General features: G+C 40.0%; 1 protein-coding gene across 7 annotated transcripts in view; it reads left to right on the top strand.

Moving 5' to 3' along the window:
- PLXNA1 (plexin A1) overlaps positions 1-17,487 on the top strand; it is a 391,291-nt gene that overhangs the window by 51,741 nt on the left and 322,063 nt on the right. For all 7 annotated transcript variants that reach the window (XM_087923772.1, XM_087923767.1, XM_026723218.2 and 4 more), the window contains one exon: positions 1,886-3,228. In XM_087923772.1, coding sequence (XP_087779898.1) covers positions 2,050-3,228 — 1,179 coding nt within the window. In that variant the 5' untranslated portion in view covers positions 1,886-2,049. The remainder of the gene's footprint in view (positions 1-1,885; positions 3,229-17,487) is intronic.

Raw genomic sequence — 17,487 nt, 5'->3', positions numbered from 1 at the left:
TAAGGGCATGTTTTGACCTATCTTGGGAGGAAGGACAAGCGCACTTCCTACTTTTGTGAAGAGCAAAAACAAAAAAACAAACAAAAAACAAAGCTATGCTCTTGAGTGTTTGGAATTGCAGTTCAGGGAATGAGTAATGTGGCTTCCTCCACCCCTTCACCCTTCATTCTGCCTGAAGACTAGTTCTGTGGTTTTGAGGTATGCGCTAAATCTAGGATAAGCCCAAGGCTGCCTTTTGTTATAAGAATGAGAATCATTTGCCTGGGAGATGGGAAAATCGTGAAGATCTTAAAAAGCAATCTACTCTTCTTGCCAGACATGGTTGAGTAGAAGGAACACTGGCACTTCCACATAATGGTTAAATTTTGAAAAAGGAACTGAGCACAAGCAAGCAAACATTGATGATATATAACAGAATAACAGAGTTGGAAGGGATTTTGGAGGTCTTCTAGTTCAAACCCCTGCTCAAACAGGAGACCCTATACCATACCATTTCAGACAAATGGTTGTCCAATCTCTTCTTAATAATTTCCAGTGATGGAGTACCCGCAGCTTCTAGAGGAAAGCAGGTTCCTCTGGTTAATTGGATATCTTCAAGAGTATTTTAATATATGCAGACTAATATGACTTTTGTCATATTAAAGGATGTACTTTGTGATTTCCTAAATGTTTTTTTTTAATTTGCCATAAAATGTCACAAATCTTTATGTAAATAAGGCTCTTGGTCAATTAGGTTGCTCCCTCCAAACATCTCTTTAAGGCTTATGCCAGAATCTTTGAGCATGCATGTAGAGAGAAATGGATTAAGGTAAAGGCTGACAAAGCCCATGGTCAGGTGCTTTATGAAGCTAACACATCATCTTCACATGCCTGCATGTGTGAAAGATTGATGGTGGTGGGAAGCAAAGTAATGAACAACAGCACATTTGCTCATGGAGATGTGGTGTGTGTGTGTGTGTGTGTGTGTGTGTGTGTGTGTACAAATTCAGATATATATTCCTTAAAACCAGGAAGGAACAGGAAGAATACTGATTCCTAAAAGATTTTACAATTATTTATTTCTTCATGGTCACACCACTTCATGCAAAATTTGTAAGAACAATGTGGAAATTGACTTTTTTCAAGCAACCATGTGCCTTATTCTATTTCTTAACCCATGACATAAAGCTATTTATTTTATTTTTCTTGAACGACAATCTGGCTTTTCAGTTAAATGTAATTAAGGATTTATGGACTTGTTTCAGTTATTGCATCATACAAATATGCATGGAAATTTTCCAGTATTCTTTTGTGAGAAATCAATGTTGTTGCCTTTATCCGTTTTCAAACCATGAGAAAACATAACTGACATTGATATCATAGTAATGCAATGCAGTGGAGTTTAATATAAACAGCAAACATTCAGAACAATGATACAGATGCACAGAACAGGTTAGAAATGGGCTAAAACAAGTTAAGAATAGATCTAATCCCAGTTTTTTTTAAGTTTAAAAAGAAAAAAAGAAATTCCAGACCTTCATTTTATGTCTCTTGTTTTTTCTTAATTCAAAAGATGTAAAATTAGTCCCTTGGTAACAGGATTCCAAATTTAACACTAAGGTTTTTGCTGCTATTGGGAAAACGAAAGAACATTAAACAAGTCCTCAGAACAATTTAGCTGCTTCTTTCTATAGTGAATTTACAAAACAGTCATGGGAACTTTAATGAGAAGAATGCAGAATGATGAACAAATACTATGCAATGCTTCTCTGAGACAGCTGAATATTTCAGCTATCTGAACCACCTCCATTCCCGAGATGTTTGTAATTGAGATTTTATTGTGCTGTTGTATTTTGAGTGGCACAACTGTTCGTCTAACCATGCTTGTTTTTGCATTTTTTCCTAGGGCCATGTAGAATGCCAGGATCCATAATGTCCTGAATCTGGAAACAAGTGGAAAAAAAGAAGTTCATCCACAGGAATTCACCCTCTCCCGCCCTCCAGTTTTTGGTTTGGTTCTTGTTTATTTCATAGTTAGATTAATGCATTGCTGGATGTGACTCTTCCACCATGTGGCTTCTGAGGCTAAAGCACCATTTGTCAATTAATATTTGGACCCTGCTGCTTCTGGGTAGTTCTTGGTTGCCATTGGCAAAAAGCACTACCAAATCTTCCTCCCCTTTTATGACTTTCCAAGTCACAGACTGGAGTTTGACACACTTGGTGGTCCACAACAAAACTGGGGAAGTATATGTGGGTGCTGTCAACCGGATCTATAAGCTTGCAAACAATCTGACTGAAATGCGCACACATGTGACGGGTCCAGTAGATGACAATGAGAAGTGTTACCCACCACCTAGTGTGCAGTCTTGCCCACATGGGCTAGTCAGTACCAACAATGTCAATAAATTGCTGCTGGTGGATTACTCTGGGAATCGTCTGATAGCCTGCGGCAGTGCTTCGCAAGGTATCTGCCAGTTCCTACGCTTGGATGATCTCTTCAAGTTGGGTGAGCCACACCACCGCAAGGAACACTACCTTTCTAGTGTCAATGAGTCAGGAACAATGTCTGGTGTTATAATTGAAGTGCAGAATGGACAAAACAAGCTTTTCATTGGAACTCCCATTGATGGAAAGTCTGAGTATTTCCCTACTCTGTCCAGCCGTAAACTGATGGACAGTGAAGAGAATGCAGAGATGTTTGGCTTTGTTTATCAAGATGAATTTGTCTCCTCTCAGCTCAAAATTCCATCAGATACACTCTCCAAGTTTCCCACATTTGATATCTATTATATCTATAGTTTCAGTAGTGAGCAGTTTGTCTATTACCTAACACTGCAGCTGGACACCCAACTTACCTCACCAGACTCTACAGGAGAGCAGTTTTTCACCTCAAAAGTTGTCCGGCTATGCGTGGATGACCCCAAGTTCTACTCCTATGTGGAATTTCCCATTGGTTGTATTCGAGATGGCATTGAGTATCGCTTAATTCAGGACGCTTACCTCAGTAAACCTGGAAGGGCCTTGGCCAAGCAACTGGGCATTTCAGAGCAGGAGGACATTCTCTTCACAATTTTCTCTCAGGGGCAGAAGAATAGAGTCAAACCACCAAAAGAATCTGTCCTCTGTCTTTTCACATTGAAGAAGATCAAAGACAAGATCAAGGAACGTATCCAGTCTTGCTACCGTGGAGAAGGGAAGCTTTCTCTGCCCTGGCTTTTGAATAAAGAATTAGGCTGCATAAATTCAGTAAGTTCTGTTTTTTTCCTCCTCTCTTTCTCCTCTGCTCTCCCCTGGTTATAAAAACCCTTAGGATTCCGAATTGTTATTATATTTAATTCTCAGCCTGTCTCCTACCTAGAGATATAAGGGATGGTTCATTTTAACCATCTTGGGGTAAGTAATTATTTAATTAATATTGTTTGTGGAGATTGGGCTTATTAATGATACCAAGTGCCTGTGAATTGGATTGGAATTTTCTGGATTTTGTAGATAGGGTTATGTGTTTTTTTTTTCTTCCCACATTTGTGTTAGGCTTAGGTATTTCTTATTCAAGTTGGGAAGAGCTATGCTGCCTGTTCTTGCTTTGGATTATTTCTGAAGCTTTCAAAAATGGCCTTACATGCCAAAAGTGATTTCCCAATCCATTATTTAAAGTACGACCATGTTGAGGTAGCTGATTAAAGTTTTTAGGTTTGTTTATATAGAAAGGAAAAGGCAGATAAATCTATTTTGGTCAATATCTAGTCAAGGATCTATATTAATTTTGATGCATATTTAAGAGTTTCTTTTTATGTTTTTATGTATTTTTTTTTCAGAAGCATAGATGGAAAAGCAGCATTTAAGCAACTTCCCAGTTTGGGCATTTTCTACTTTTGTAAAGATTACTTCCCACAATTTTCAAGACAGTGATGCTCAAATTTTGGGAAAATTTCTGTACATGCATCTGGAAGGCACTAAAGCTGGGAAATACTGGATGAGAGGCACAGGGACAGGATTAAGTCTGACAAACATGTCAGGCCGAGTTTCTTTAGCATTTACTTTTTATTATTACTTCCATGGCAAGTTCTGACAGGTGAAGCTGGTGATTGCACACCCACCTTATCATGAGAACAGTCTTCCTAGCAGTCCAGATCCTTAGTTGGGTAGAAAATGGCAAGTATTCTTCAAGTCACTTGAATGTGCTATCTACACTGCATCCAAACCTCATAGGATGTGAGAGGGAATATTAGGCAGCAATTTGGTTTAGACATATGGGAATACAAAGCAACTGTATAGTTAACAATCTTTCTTACTGGCAGGAAAGGACTTTCCCAGGTCAGAGGTGTGTATCAAGCACAACTGGAGTGTCAAGTTTTGAGGCCAATTAGAAATAAACTGTTGCTCTGTGGGGAAGGAGATAAGTCAAAGTAAAAGACTTTCTCAACAAAGGGAAAGTTGCCTGGCTCTGTCCTAAGGGAGGTATTTGCTATAGCTGTTGCTAAGACAAACACAAGAGCTTTCTTGGCCTATTCCATTGTGTAAAGCCTGCAGTTGAGGCCGGTTGAGGAACCTGCTTTGTTTTACTGAGTTGTATGGCTGGGTTCCTTTTTTAGATTGCATATAGTAGGGTGGGCATTTCAGATAGTCATAATCAGGACAGAAATGTAACATAAAAACTATGTAAAAATAAAATATAAAAAGACCTTTCAGAAGAGTGGATTGATATGGGCAATTTCACACAGACAAATACCTCAGACAGATCCCAGGTTGAAGAAAATTGCCCTAACTCTCAACTGAATTGAAGAGTGATAGTTGCAGTGATTGAAACATGAGGGATTGGATCTCAAATTCCATGGACTCGATCAATCCTCGGATCAAGACTGTCTTTAAATTTTGGACCAACCCATAAAAGAACAGTTTAAGATTACCATCTGTGTGATTTGAAATAAAAATATTACAATTAATCTATAAAATCAGTTAAAGCTTGCCCTCAGTTTAGATTCCTATTATTTCTAGGAAGAAACTAGATGCATAGGATATGGAATGATGTTAGCCTTTTTATTTTCTTAAATTATTGAATAATAGACTTGGAAAAAATTGCAGTTACCAATTCAAGAAATGTACAATGGGTAGGTTCCAAGTGGTTGAATACTCAGGTTCTACTTTTAAAGTTTTTGTGGGACTTTTTGCATCAGATAGAGAAAAAGCAAATTTTGACAAATGTATTTGATGATTGCTAAAATTTTTAAAGGGAAACTTTTTATTTCCTCCTTTTTTGTGGGGAATGGACTGTAGTCTTAAACTATGATAAAACTAATAAGTTAACAAATAATCAACGAATAAACTAATATCAAAAATAAGTGTTCTTTATATATTTGGAAGAAGAAGTTAGAAGTCATTCTTTGTACATTTGTTTTGTCCTTTCCTTTCCTTTATATTTTTACATACTTTGATCTCCATTTCTTTTTACTCTTTATTATTTCTTCTGATTGTTAGTTTTTTTTTATATTTATGCTTTGTAAAACATAATAAAATTATTTAAAATGCTTTTTTTTAAAAAACAAAGTTGAGTCTAGCATTTTTTGAAGCAGTTTATTCACTGTGGAACAGTTTGTACTGCCAGGACGATGCCCTTAAAATTTAATCTAATCTATTTTCTTATGATTTAAACATAAAGGGCATTGGCAAAAGCTATTCCAAGCATCATTAGAAATAATGAACCTCAGGATTATTTAGAAAAGTCTCTACTCTTCCCAGAGTGGCTTGTGTCATACAAGTCAGGAACCATATAGAAAAGGAAGCTAACATAAAAACAAAAGGGCAAATAAAATGTGGACAAATAAAATGTCTGCCATTAAAGTTTAAAATTAGACATAAATAGAATTTATTAAATTCACATGCCACTCGTCTCCCTGATAGGGTGACTATCTTTGCTACACTATTTAAATACTAAGTTGTAATGTTTGGCCTCCAAATGTTGAATTGCTATCATTGTCTTAGCAAAATGGGAATGATAGATAGGAAGGAGAATCCACAACTTACTGAAAGGACACAAAATTTCCCCTATATGTTTAGGACAAGAAATCTGATTTGTTCCAAATGTTTGGGACCATACCAGCCTTAATCAGATTCAGTGGGACAGAATTCTGGGCACTATATTCAAAATGTGGAGGAAGTGCCATGTTGCCTAGATCTACATAAGGACTCAAGGAGTGTTATTTCCATGGCTTTTGGAAGCTGTATGTGTTTGCTAGCCTGGAAATAAATACTAGAATTTAGCTTGCTGGATGCTGTCTCCATAAGAAACGGGAGAGATTAAAGCTGGAATGCTATTATAAACTATAAAGTATTATGCTGTTGGTATTAGCAGTTGAGATGGGAATGCAATGTATAAACACTTGCACTGTAGTTCTTTACTTTCATAACTACAATAATCTTTCTGAATAGGATAATCTAAAAATATTTCCGATTTGGTTGACTTGCCTGGTTTTAGTGTATTCTTAACAGCAGTGAAAGGGAAACCTTACACAACCATCTGAAAAGTAGATGAGTAATGGATAGAGATAATAGTCCTCATGCGCAATGAAGAATTTCCCATGTAAAACTATGTTACCAACACATGACATGAAAATACCACTATGACAAAACACAGGTTCAGAAATAGCTTTCAGGAGCTTAAAAGATTCTTATTCTAGTACTTCACTAAATTACCATCTTCGTTTTGAAAAAGTGAAACATATTTATAATAGCAGTAACATTTTAACCATCATCATCAAAACATCCGAATAGAATAGGCAGTATATGGTGCTCTGTTACATTTAATTCTCACAAGAAATCTGTGTAGTCACTTTCACGGGTTAAAGAGTGGGGGCATTGGTACTTATCTGATATGCCCATTCTCGGTGAGCTGCGACGAGCATCCAGAGAGTGGGAGGTGCTTAGTCTCTGCTTGGATAGGCTGGGCTTAATTGAACAGGATGCTTTTACTCCTCCCTAGTCCTCCCTAGCATCCCCCAGTTTTGGCAAAGACAAGGTGATGCAACCCCCATCCTCTATATTGGTCTGTTTGTGGTTTTTTTTTTTGAAACTTATATCCAGATTAGTCATTGGCTGGAACAGGACTTCACCAGACAGATATTGGGTGGGGCTGGATGCTCATCGCAGCTCACCGAGAACGGGCGTATCAGATAAGTACCAACGCCCCTTCTCCATTGAGCTGCTCCGAGCATCCAGAGAGTGGGACATACCAAAGTTTGGCTTGTCCTACAGGAGGTCTCTGTCTGGGTTGGAGCCCCACCACTGCCCGAGTGGACTTCTTGTAACATCCTCCTACCAAAAGAGGCTTCAGCAGAAGCAAATAAATCAATTTTGTAATGCCTAATGAAAGGCAATGGGGAGACCCATGTTACCACTCTACATATTTCTGCAATAGGAGCTTGCGTGGCCCAGGCCACTGAAGTTGCCATGCTCCTTGTTCAGTGGGCCATGATGCCCCTAGGCACAGGCAGTGATTGAGTCTTGTATGCCTTGGCTATCGTGGCCTTCAGCCACCTGCCTATAGTCAAAGAGGAAACTTTCTGCCCCTGGGAGGTTGGCTGAAAGGATACGAAAAAAGCTTCAGTCTTTCTGAAAGGAGCCGTTCTATGTAAGTAAGTATGGAGGGCTCTGCGGACATGCAGTCGGTGCCATTGATGCTCTAGGCCCTGAGAAAGTCTGGGTCAAAAGTTAGGGAGAATTAGTTCTTGTGACTTGTGGAAGGCAGAATTGACTTTAAGCATGAATGTGGGGTCTAGTCGAAGCACCACTCTGTCAGCATGGAATGTACAGAGGTCTTTTCGGGCCGATAGAGCTGCAATTTCTGATATACAATGTGCTGATGTTATAGCCATGAGGAAAACATCCTTGTATGTGAGAAAATGGAGACTAACAGTGTTCAGGGGTTCAAATGGACTCTTTGTGAGTGCTATGAGTACCTTGTTAAGGTCCCAGGTTGGGTAACGATGCACCACTGGCGGACACAAATTTGTGGCACCCCTAAGAAAACTCTTTATCCGTGAGTGATGGGAGATGGATGGTAGACCTTCCCAAGTCACCACTGAGGCAATGGCTGCCACTTGTCTTCTTAAAGTGTTTGGAGAGAGGCCACTGTCGAGACCATCTTGGAGAAACTCTAAAACTTGTGCAATTGACAGCGAAAATGGGTCCACCCTGGATTTGGTGCACCTTTTGAAGAAGATAGTCCATGTGGCATTATATATGCGGCTCGTAGAAGGGCACCGAGCCGCTTGAATGGTATTGATCACCCTGACCGAAAAATTCTCCCTTCTTAGAAATCGCCGCTCAACCTCCAAATGGCTAGGTGGAGCCATTGAGGGTCTGGGTGTTGGATCGGTCCTTGGGTGAGCTGAATTTTGTGCAGTGGAATTTTCCACAGTTCTTCTGTGGACAGGCCCCTGAGATCTTCAAACCACAGCCTCCTGGGCCAGTACGGTGCCACCAAGATCAGGTCCACTTTCTTGTCCAGTAGTTTTTGTACCACTTTGGGTATCAATGGGAGAGGGGGGAAGGCATATAGGAGACCCCAGGGCCACTGGCACCGGAGGGCGTTGATGTTCTCCACCCCCTGGGATGGGTAACTTGAAAAGAATCTCAGGAGCTGCAAGTTCAGGGGAGAAGCGAACAGATCTATAACTAGCAGACCAAATCTCTGGACTGCCTCCTGAAACAGGTCCGGATGCAGACGCCACTCTAATTGGTCGATCGAGGCCCTGCTTAGCCAGTCTGCCTGTGTGTTTGTCAGGCCGGAAATATGCTCCACTCTGATAGAGGCTAAGTTCCTTTCTGCCCAAAGGCACAGTCTCTCTGCTTCCCACATGAGATGTTTTGAGTGGGTCCCCCCTTGTCTGTTGATATGTGCTTTTGTTGTGACATCAGTATTAATATGTGTCTCCTTTGAATATGTGGGAGGAAACTGCAAAGGGCCAGGTGGACTGCCCTGAGCTCCAACCAGTTTATGCTGTGTGGAATCAAGCCCAAGGAACAATAGAAATACAGGAGATCATTTTTCCCAGTAGTTTGGACAAATCTGCTAGAGGAACCCGTTTGAGGGTTCTGATAGACTGAGGTAAGGTTTTAATGCTCTCCTGTCTCTCGGGATAGAAACACTCTTCCTTCTACTGTGTCTATTATAGAGCCCAGGTGAGATAAACGGGTTGAGGGAAACAAATGGCTCTTTGCCCAATTAATGGAAAAACCATGAAATTGAAGGGTTCGCAATATAATTTGGGTATCCAATTCTGCCTGCCTGGATGAGGAGGACAAAATCAAAATGTCATCCAGGTAGCACTGGAGCCTAACTAGAGTGCTCCTAAGGTGTGCGGCCAGAGCTGCCAGAACCTTTGTAAAAGTCCTTGGGGCTATTGACAACACAAAGGGCAGGGCAACATATTCCAAATGTTGGTTGCTGTAGCAGAATCTGAGATATTTGGAATGTGAAGGTCTAATTGGTATGTGAAGATAAGCCTATGTTAAATCGATGGAAGTCAAAAAAATCACTTTCTTATGCTAAGGAGAATGGATTGCAATGTACTCATCTTGAATTTGCGGTAGACTAGAGTACGATTGAGATGTTTGAAATCTAGGATTGCCCTCCACCCACCCCAACTCTTGGGAAAAGTAGGGAATACAAAAAGTAGGGAATAGAATCCTTGTCCATGTTGATCCCGGGTTACTGGTTGGACAGCCTTAATTTCTAGTAAGTGATCGATTGCTGTCTCCATCAGTTTCCTTTTAACCGGATCTCGGGAGATAGGACTATTCATGAAAAAGTTCAGGGGTGTGGAGGAGAACCCTAGAGCCAGGCCAAATCTGATGGTGTTGCGAACCCAGGAATCCGATGTGGAAGAGTCCCACTGGTCTGTAAAGAGCCTTAATTGTCCTCCAATGGGAGCGAGATCCCTGTATTTATCATGGACAGTGAAAACCTCTGTTTCCAGTTCCCCTGAAAAATCGCTTCTCTTGTCCACCCCTGCAAGGTCTGTCAGAGAATTCTGATCTATCTGACTGCTGGGCTCCCCTATATGTTGGTGGTCTCTGGAATCTGGGGGAGAATGGGCCTTGATAATAGGCACGAAAGGAGCCTCTCCAAAAGGGCTGAAAAACTGCTGTCAGAGCGACAAAGAATGGAGGGGAGGATCTTCTTCTTGCTTCTGGTCTTAATTAGAAGTGGATCCAGGGCAGCGCCAAACAATTTATCCCCCCAAATTAGGGAAGAGGCAAGTTTCCATTTGTGTTTGATATCAGCTTGCCAATGTCTAAACCATAGTAACTGGCGGGCTGTAACCTGCGATGCCATGGCTTGAGCTGAAAACTTGACCGAATTAAATGTAGCATCCATAGAAAACTCTGCGGCCGCAATTAATTTGGCGATGTCCTGGTGTGCCCTAACATAAGAATTTTGTATGGTGTCCCTCAGGTGATGTAGCCATCTGAGTGAGGTTCTGATGAAGGAGGACGCGGCTCTTGCCGCCCTTATGGCCTACGCATCAGACTGATGTGCCTTTTGGAGTGCTATCTCGGCTTTCTTTTCCTCCAGTTTGAGGGCCTCCTCCGCTTCTGTGGGAATGGTGGAAGAGGATGCTAAGGCCACCACTGGCTCATCTACTTCAGGGGTATTCAAGCAATTAGAAAATCCTGAAGCTAAATTAAAGAATTTCTTATCAAAGCTAGTAGGGACTGGATACACTGCTGCTGAGGTCCACTGTTTCTGGATCAGATCTGAAAACATTTGCGGAACTGGAATAACCTCAACCTCGTCAATGGGTTGTGAGAAAATCAAATCCTCCGATTCCTCCTGAGGTTCTGGTTGAAGAACGGAAGGAGACTTTTCAAGGCGAGCTGTGGTTTTGGCCTTGAAAAGAAGAGATTTGAAAAGCTGTGGATGAAATAGCCCCATAAAGGTGGGTTGGTCTGGCTTGAGGTCCTTGTCCTCGGACATGCTCTTTCTAGGGGTTCCTCCTCCAAGGGGACTTCACTATCTGGAACTGATACTGTGTCTACTTGCTCCATTTCGGGCTCACCTTCTCCCTCCTGCATGTCTGGATGCATATGTGAAATGAAAGAAAACTCCCCTTGAGGAGGTACCTGAGGATAACGTAGGTCAGTTCTGCATAGAGATCTTACTGACTGAGAATCATATTCCGATACTGGTACCTGTCTGGTCATCAAAGATTGTTGGACCCTGGCTGTGATTCTTCTGCGGATTGCAAGCTCCATCCATGCCTTCATAGTTTCTGGTACCTCATCTGGCAGGGACTCCTCCTGTCAGGCCAGCAGCTGTTCGAATGAAGGCTGCCTCGGGGGCTCACCTCAGGATAATTATGTTTGGTGAGGCCTGTAAGATGCCAGCTGGCCTGGGTGCATGGACAGGTCTAAGGCTACTGGTGGCTGTTGAGTCAGATAGTGGAACTGGGGGAGGAGGCTGGGAAGTTCTTTTAGCCTCCTTAGAGTGTTTCTCAATTTGCTTTTCCAGTGCCTTCTGGCATCAGGTAGCATCTTTCTCTGTGGCCTTCGAAGGACCCTTAGATTTCTTGGACCTATCTAGGGCCCATGTCTTAGCACAACCTGTTTGCCATTGCAATTCTGTAGTTACTGTCTATAAGTTAATCTGTAGTAGAGTATGAATAACAATATATTAAATATATATATATCTGTGAGTATATCTATATATGGATGGTTGGCATGTCCAGGGTCCTGCCCCACCACAGGGAGGAGGGGGGCAGCCAACAATCTTTACTTATACCTCCCTGAAACCTGAGTAAAGGGAGCTGCAAATTTTAATTCTCCTTTATAAGGAGAATTAAGCTTTGAAGAAATTAAAGCCTCTCACAGGAAAAGTAAAATTCAGGAATATGGCCACATAATGCAACGTGGATAAAATGGTGAAGTCCTGTAAATTGCACGCCAAAATGACTGTTGCCCAACTCTAAAATGGCACTGGCCAGTTTTGTTTTGGCACCAATACCTCTACAACCTTAGTCGCACAGTCATTTAAAAGGGCACAAAACAAAATGGACACTGTGCGACTGAATGATAAAGAGGGGACCAGGAGGGCTCCACCGCCCTCGCCCCTGTATATCCTAGGGGAGAAAACGCCGCTGGCGAAAGGTAATTAGGAACTGAATGAGCACGCTATCTTAAAAAGCGGCTCAAATTTCTAATCACAATGGCAAGACAGAAAATATTCAAAGAGTGACAAACTGTGATCTCTGGGGAAAGCACGGCTGCCGAAACACGAAGCAAATTAAGTAAGGATATTTTCTAAGGGAAAGGGAGTTCATTTGCTACTCCCAGTATAGCTCTTCAGTATAGCTCAGAATGAGTAAACAGTCATAAAGTCACACCTTTTCTTACCCCTGCCAGACATGTGAAAAAGTAACTCCTGCCCTCTCCAGCTTGTATTGCTACAGGAGTTGTTACCTGACACTTGGAGGCCCTTCAGTAAAAAGGATGGGCAGGTTTGGAAATGGCAAGGCTGATGAAAGCAAGTACCCACACCTGGCTTTTTTAGAGTGGCTAAAGAGCAAAATGGAGTTCAAGTCATTTGTTTTCAATGCCCGAGAATAGCTCTATTGCATTTCCAGCCAAGTTGTTTTCATGAAGCATTTAGGGATTTTTGAATGGTTCATAAGGCAAAACAAAAGGATGGATCAATTTGCATCATTTGGATCGCTAATTTCTTCTTACTGCTTATTCAATTGCCTCTGGCTCTTTGTGACTCAATAGATGTAATTTTACCACAATTGTCTGCCAGTGTTTCTTGTAAGCTCATGTTTATGTCATCAGTGATAGATTTAGCCTCCTCCCCCTCCTCCCCCCGTCTTATTTTGACTGCCTTCAGTTTTTCCAAGCATTAGAATATTCCTTGACTCTTGCTTTGTGTGTCCAAAATAGTAAAACTTGAACTTCATTATTAGTGTTTCCAATGAGCAATCTAAGATGACTTTATTTATTTAATGATTTTTTCCTTCTTCTTGTCTGAATTTTTTCAACAGTTTTCTCCAGTATTACAATTCAGAAACTTCCATTTTCTTTGTTCAGCCTTTCTAAGGGTCCAGCTTTCACAACCATATGTTACAGCTGGGAAAACCTTGACAATCTGTTCTTTCCTTGTCCATGTGATATCTCTGCATTTTAGTATTTTTTCTAGATCTGTCAGAGTCTTTCTCCCAGGTAGCAGATGTCTCTTTTCTTTTATGGTTTTAGGCAAGTTACCGTCCTGCAATTTTTGAGTTTAATAAGATAAAGGCTGGTATTACTTGAACTTTTCTGCCTTGTGCATTGGATTGGCACTATTTGCACTATTTTATATTTTTTAAAATATTGAACAGCAGACTGACTTTTGTATTCTCTTGACAAGAAATCCAACAGTTCTGCTGGTGTTTATCAGTTCCTTTAGTTTTGTTGGCTTCTAGGATCCATTTAAGTTTTCATAATGTTTGATTCTAGTCCAGCGATATATCTCACATATCATGAATTTTGAAATTCTTGTTTATATTTTCTTTTTACAATAGATCTTTGCATTCTTTACCATTTATTTTACCCATCTTTTGATAAAAATGTTTCCTTGACTTCTGTGATTTTAAAAATTGTTGTCCTCACCATCCAGTAGTTACCCCTATATTTCTTTGTACTTTTTTCTTATCTTTCTCCATTCTGGAACTCAGTGTTGAATTGGCAGAGTTTTCTTCTTTTTATCACATACTCAACAATATTCTACACAATTATGTGGTCCTCCTTTGACCATTCCTTCCTTTTGCTTTTTCATTCTGGGATATTTTTGTTTTCTCCATCTTTAATGATGTCACATATTTCACCCAGTTCTTACGGCAGCCTATCAATCAATCTATCCTTTACTTTTACCATATAATCATGTAGAATATTACTGAGAGTATACATTGTAGAACTAATTATTTTATTTAAATTGTAATTTTAGAAGAAGGACCATGTTATCCCAGTTGCAATCATCAACTCTCATTTTTATTGATTGACCAAAACTTTTCTATTTTTGCATGCAGAACATAAAGAAAATTTTGTTTTGCTGTGTCCATCTAATGATGTCCATATGTAGTCTTTTAGCTTGTTAAAGAAGGTATTTGCTTATACACTGACTTTTCTTGAACTCTATTCATCTGTCTCCATATTCATTTCATACACCAAACCTAAATATTCCTCTTATTGCAGATCTCTTACTTCCAACTTTAGCATTGCATTCTCCTATAATTAACCTGATGTCTTTATGATTTATAGCTGAGCCAGAGTTAATCCTTACTTCAGTTTAAGGGTGTATTCACATTTAACTGGTGATATGAGCAATTTTAAAGACATTCAGCTATTCCAAGTTTTCCTCCATAGGAGATTTTGCTTGAAGGAAAAACAAAAGAAACTAGGAGAAAAGAGACAAAAAGGTAGAAAATAAGTCTGGTTTTCTGGCCCTTGAGATTTTAGTCTCAAAGACAGGGGTGAAAATTTATTGGTCTTGCATATGTTGATAAATTATTACTTCCAAAGCCCTTGGGCAGCATGACCAATGATAAAGATCAATTGTAAGTTGTAAGTTCAGCAACATCTTACAGTTCTACCACTTAGTCTGCAAAAAGAATGTGTTCATGATTAAAGACCAGAGAGATGTTGCATTTTAAGACTACTTGTTACAGATTTTCTCTTAATTTTATATAGAATGCTAGGGAAGTGTGAACTAATAGCATTTTCTTGCTAATTTATCTAAGGCAGTTTTGATGCCACACAGTGGATATATTGCCATCTTAGAACCAATCTAATTTCTGCCAATTAAGTATGCCATTTGTATATAGCTAGTGATACACACTTTAGTTTTTTTAGATCTAAGGATGCATATGTGGCAGGACCGTATGTTGTTTGGAATCTCTGTCCTGCTTAGATATCTAGAGGAAGAGATATAGAATTGGATTTATTTTTCAGTTTGTCCGCTTATAAATTACAGGTCTGGCAGGTATATGGAACTGCTCTGTGGGAGCAGGTGGTTCAGCTGCCTCCACCTGGGGTGGTTGTTCATAGAGATCCATTTGTAATTGTCCCAGTCAGCCCCTCCTTCTCCTCTTCAGGCTCCGAGGGATACAGTTAACAGCTGCCTGACAGAGTAAGGGGTTTGCTGTCAAGAATGCTGGGCTCAGAAATCTGATTTTGGCTTCAGACTAATTCAATTCTGGTGGAAAGGGATGAAATTGTTACACTGCTACCTGCTGGGTCACATAACTGCTGACTGAGGGGGAAAGATAAGACTTTCTCCAGTCTTCTGTTTTCTTGTCCTCAATCTCTTCATCTTTCTAGGAGACCAAATGTGGCACAGATCAGCTCTTGTATCCCTGAACGCCCTTCTGGTCAGAAACTTCAGGGAAGTGACACAAAAAACATGGAAATAAAGAAAGGTATCCATGAATGTTTGGTCATATGCTGACAAACAATGCATTTGAGCAGAAAAGTAGCCCCTAGTTTTCTCTGCCCAATTTTTGGAAAAGGTTTCACTATAGCATTCCTATTTGAAATATTGAATTTGAGAATGACAATGCTTAATGGGTCTTGGGCTGCCAAGAATTTCCCAATGCATAGAATTCTGCCAGGTCTTTGATTCAGGCTCTCAAAAAAGAGAATCTGTAGAAGTTCCTCCTTTATGGATCTGATGTACACCATTATTAGGCAAGGAGTCCACTTCTTCCAGAATTGCAGAGCAGCAAAAGAGTTGTGAGGTAGAATTTGACACCCTCTTTTCTTTGGGTTATTTGCTCCTTTTACAAAATGATCCAAGGTGGGGAAAAAAAAAACTCTTGTAAAGATGAGTTGGGAAAGGAGTCATATGGATCAGACCTATAACACATTGGCTTCAAAAAACACTTTACTTTTATTATGTCTGCAACCCCAAGGTCATCATAATCTCCTATTACCTTCAGGAGAGAAAATCCACAGGCTTCAAAAGTTGGGCAAAGTGTGGTTGCTGCTGGTGAGTAGTATTTCTGAAGTGCATAGCAAGCTTGGGATTGATTTTTTTGAATGGAACGAAATGCTGCTGATGCGGTTCACGTATTGGTGGTTTCCATTAAATATTGAACCGCTGGAGAGAACTGGAATAAGATCAAGGGCAGGATTATCCTTGCTTTTGCATCACTTATCATTTGGTGAATATTCATGGTATTTGTATATTTATATTCTCTACAGCAGGCATCACAATATATCTACTATAGGGTGTAGGTGAAATCACGGGCACATAGGGTAGAGAAAAAACTTAGAACATCAATTTTGCCACGAATCTTGCGAATATTCTTTTTCATTTACCCTACCAATCTTTCAGTTGTCTAGATGGCAAATTCGTGTAAAAGAACGTTGATGAAACAACTTGGGGTTTAGATATATTATCTGTTCCTAGAATCAGTTACTGTGTCTCATATTCAGTGGTTTGCAATAGGTTTGTTTTAATGACTAACCCAAGCAATCTCAAATAACATTAACAGGGGGAAAAAAACACTAGGTGAGTTCATGATTGTGGTGGCAGTCTGTGGTGATTCCCATTATTGCAAGTGTTTATTCAAGCAAATTTCTGGAATATAAATTTGCCCACTGTTATGTATGTATTTGGGTTTACTGCTAATGAAGCATCATTTTCTTGAGAAGCTCTTAAAACCCAAATAATATTCTACATACAAATTAATGCATTATTTTAAATGCCAAGTCTTGAGCAATCATCTGAATTCAAGAAGAGCCTTCAGAACGGGGGATTTTTAAGATTCCATGGAACTGTTAATAATCTCATGTAATTCTCAGAATGAACAAGGTATACAGTCTTCTTCCTTATGGCTTAAAGGCAAGCACAGAAATTGTATAAATTTTTCCTCAAGGCTCTGGAGTGTATTGTGTATTTACCCAGTTTTGTTCATTCTGCATGACTTGGACCACAAGCTTTTTTCTTAAGGGAATAAGTGGAGATAATTCACCACTGTGATGAGATGCAACCAAGACCCAATGTCCTATATTTTCCAGTATTCTCCACTGATGCTTACAATTGCTGATCCAGATTTGAATTGAAGTTAGAGGAGCCCATCCATTACCAATCACAGCAGCTGAAAAAAGTTAAGCTATGGATATGGAATACACTGCAGGCTAGATTTATGAAAACTTGATTGCACAATTTATTGGCCTGCCCAGGCATACATTTGTGCATATTTAAGAAAGACCAGGACTTTTTGTGTGGACAGAAAACATACTGTGTGGACCGATCTTTAATGCTCATCCAGGATATTAATATAGTTCCTAAGATTCTTGATGTCTTGATTCTGAATGTGCCAAATCCAGATGGATTGATCACCAAAGGGGGCTCCAGAGATATTTGTAGTTATTTCCTGATGTGAAGGAACTGAACACATTTGGCTGGAGAGCTCATTCTAGTTTGTTTGTTCCTTGGCTTTGGACCAGGAATACATCAGACTGAAAATGTGATCT

The sequence above is a fragment of the Pseudonaja textilis genome, chromosome 2 (assembly GCF_049901715.1).
Source record: "Pseudonaja textilis isolate UNSWEBS1 chromosome 2, rPseTex1.2, whole genome shotgun sequence".
Taxonomy (NCBI): domain Eukaryota; kingdom Metazoa; phylum Chordata; class Lepidosauria; order Squamata; family Elapidae; genus Pseudonaja; species Pseudonaja textilis.
Note: the sequence above shows the minus strand (reverse complement) of the source record. Positions and strands in the feature narration are given on the sequence as shown.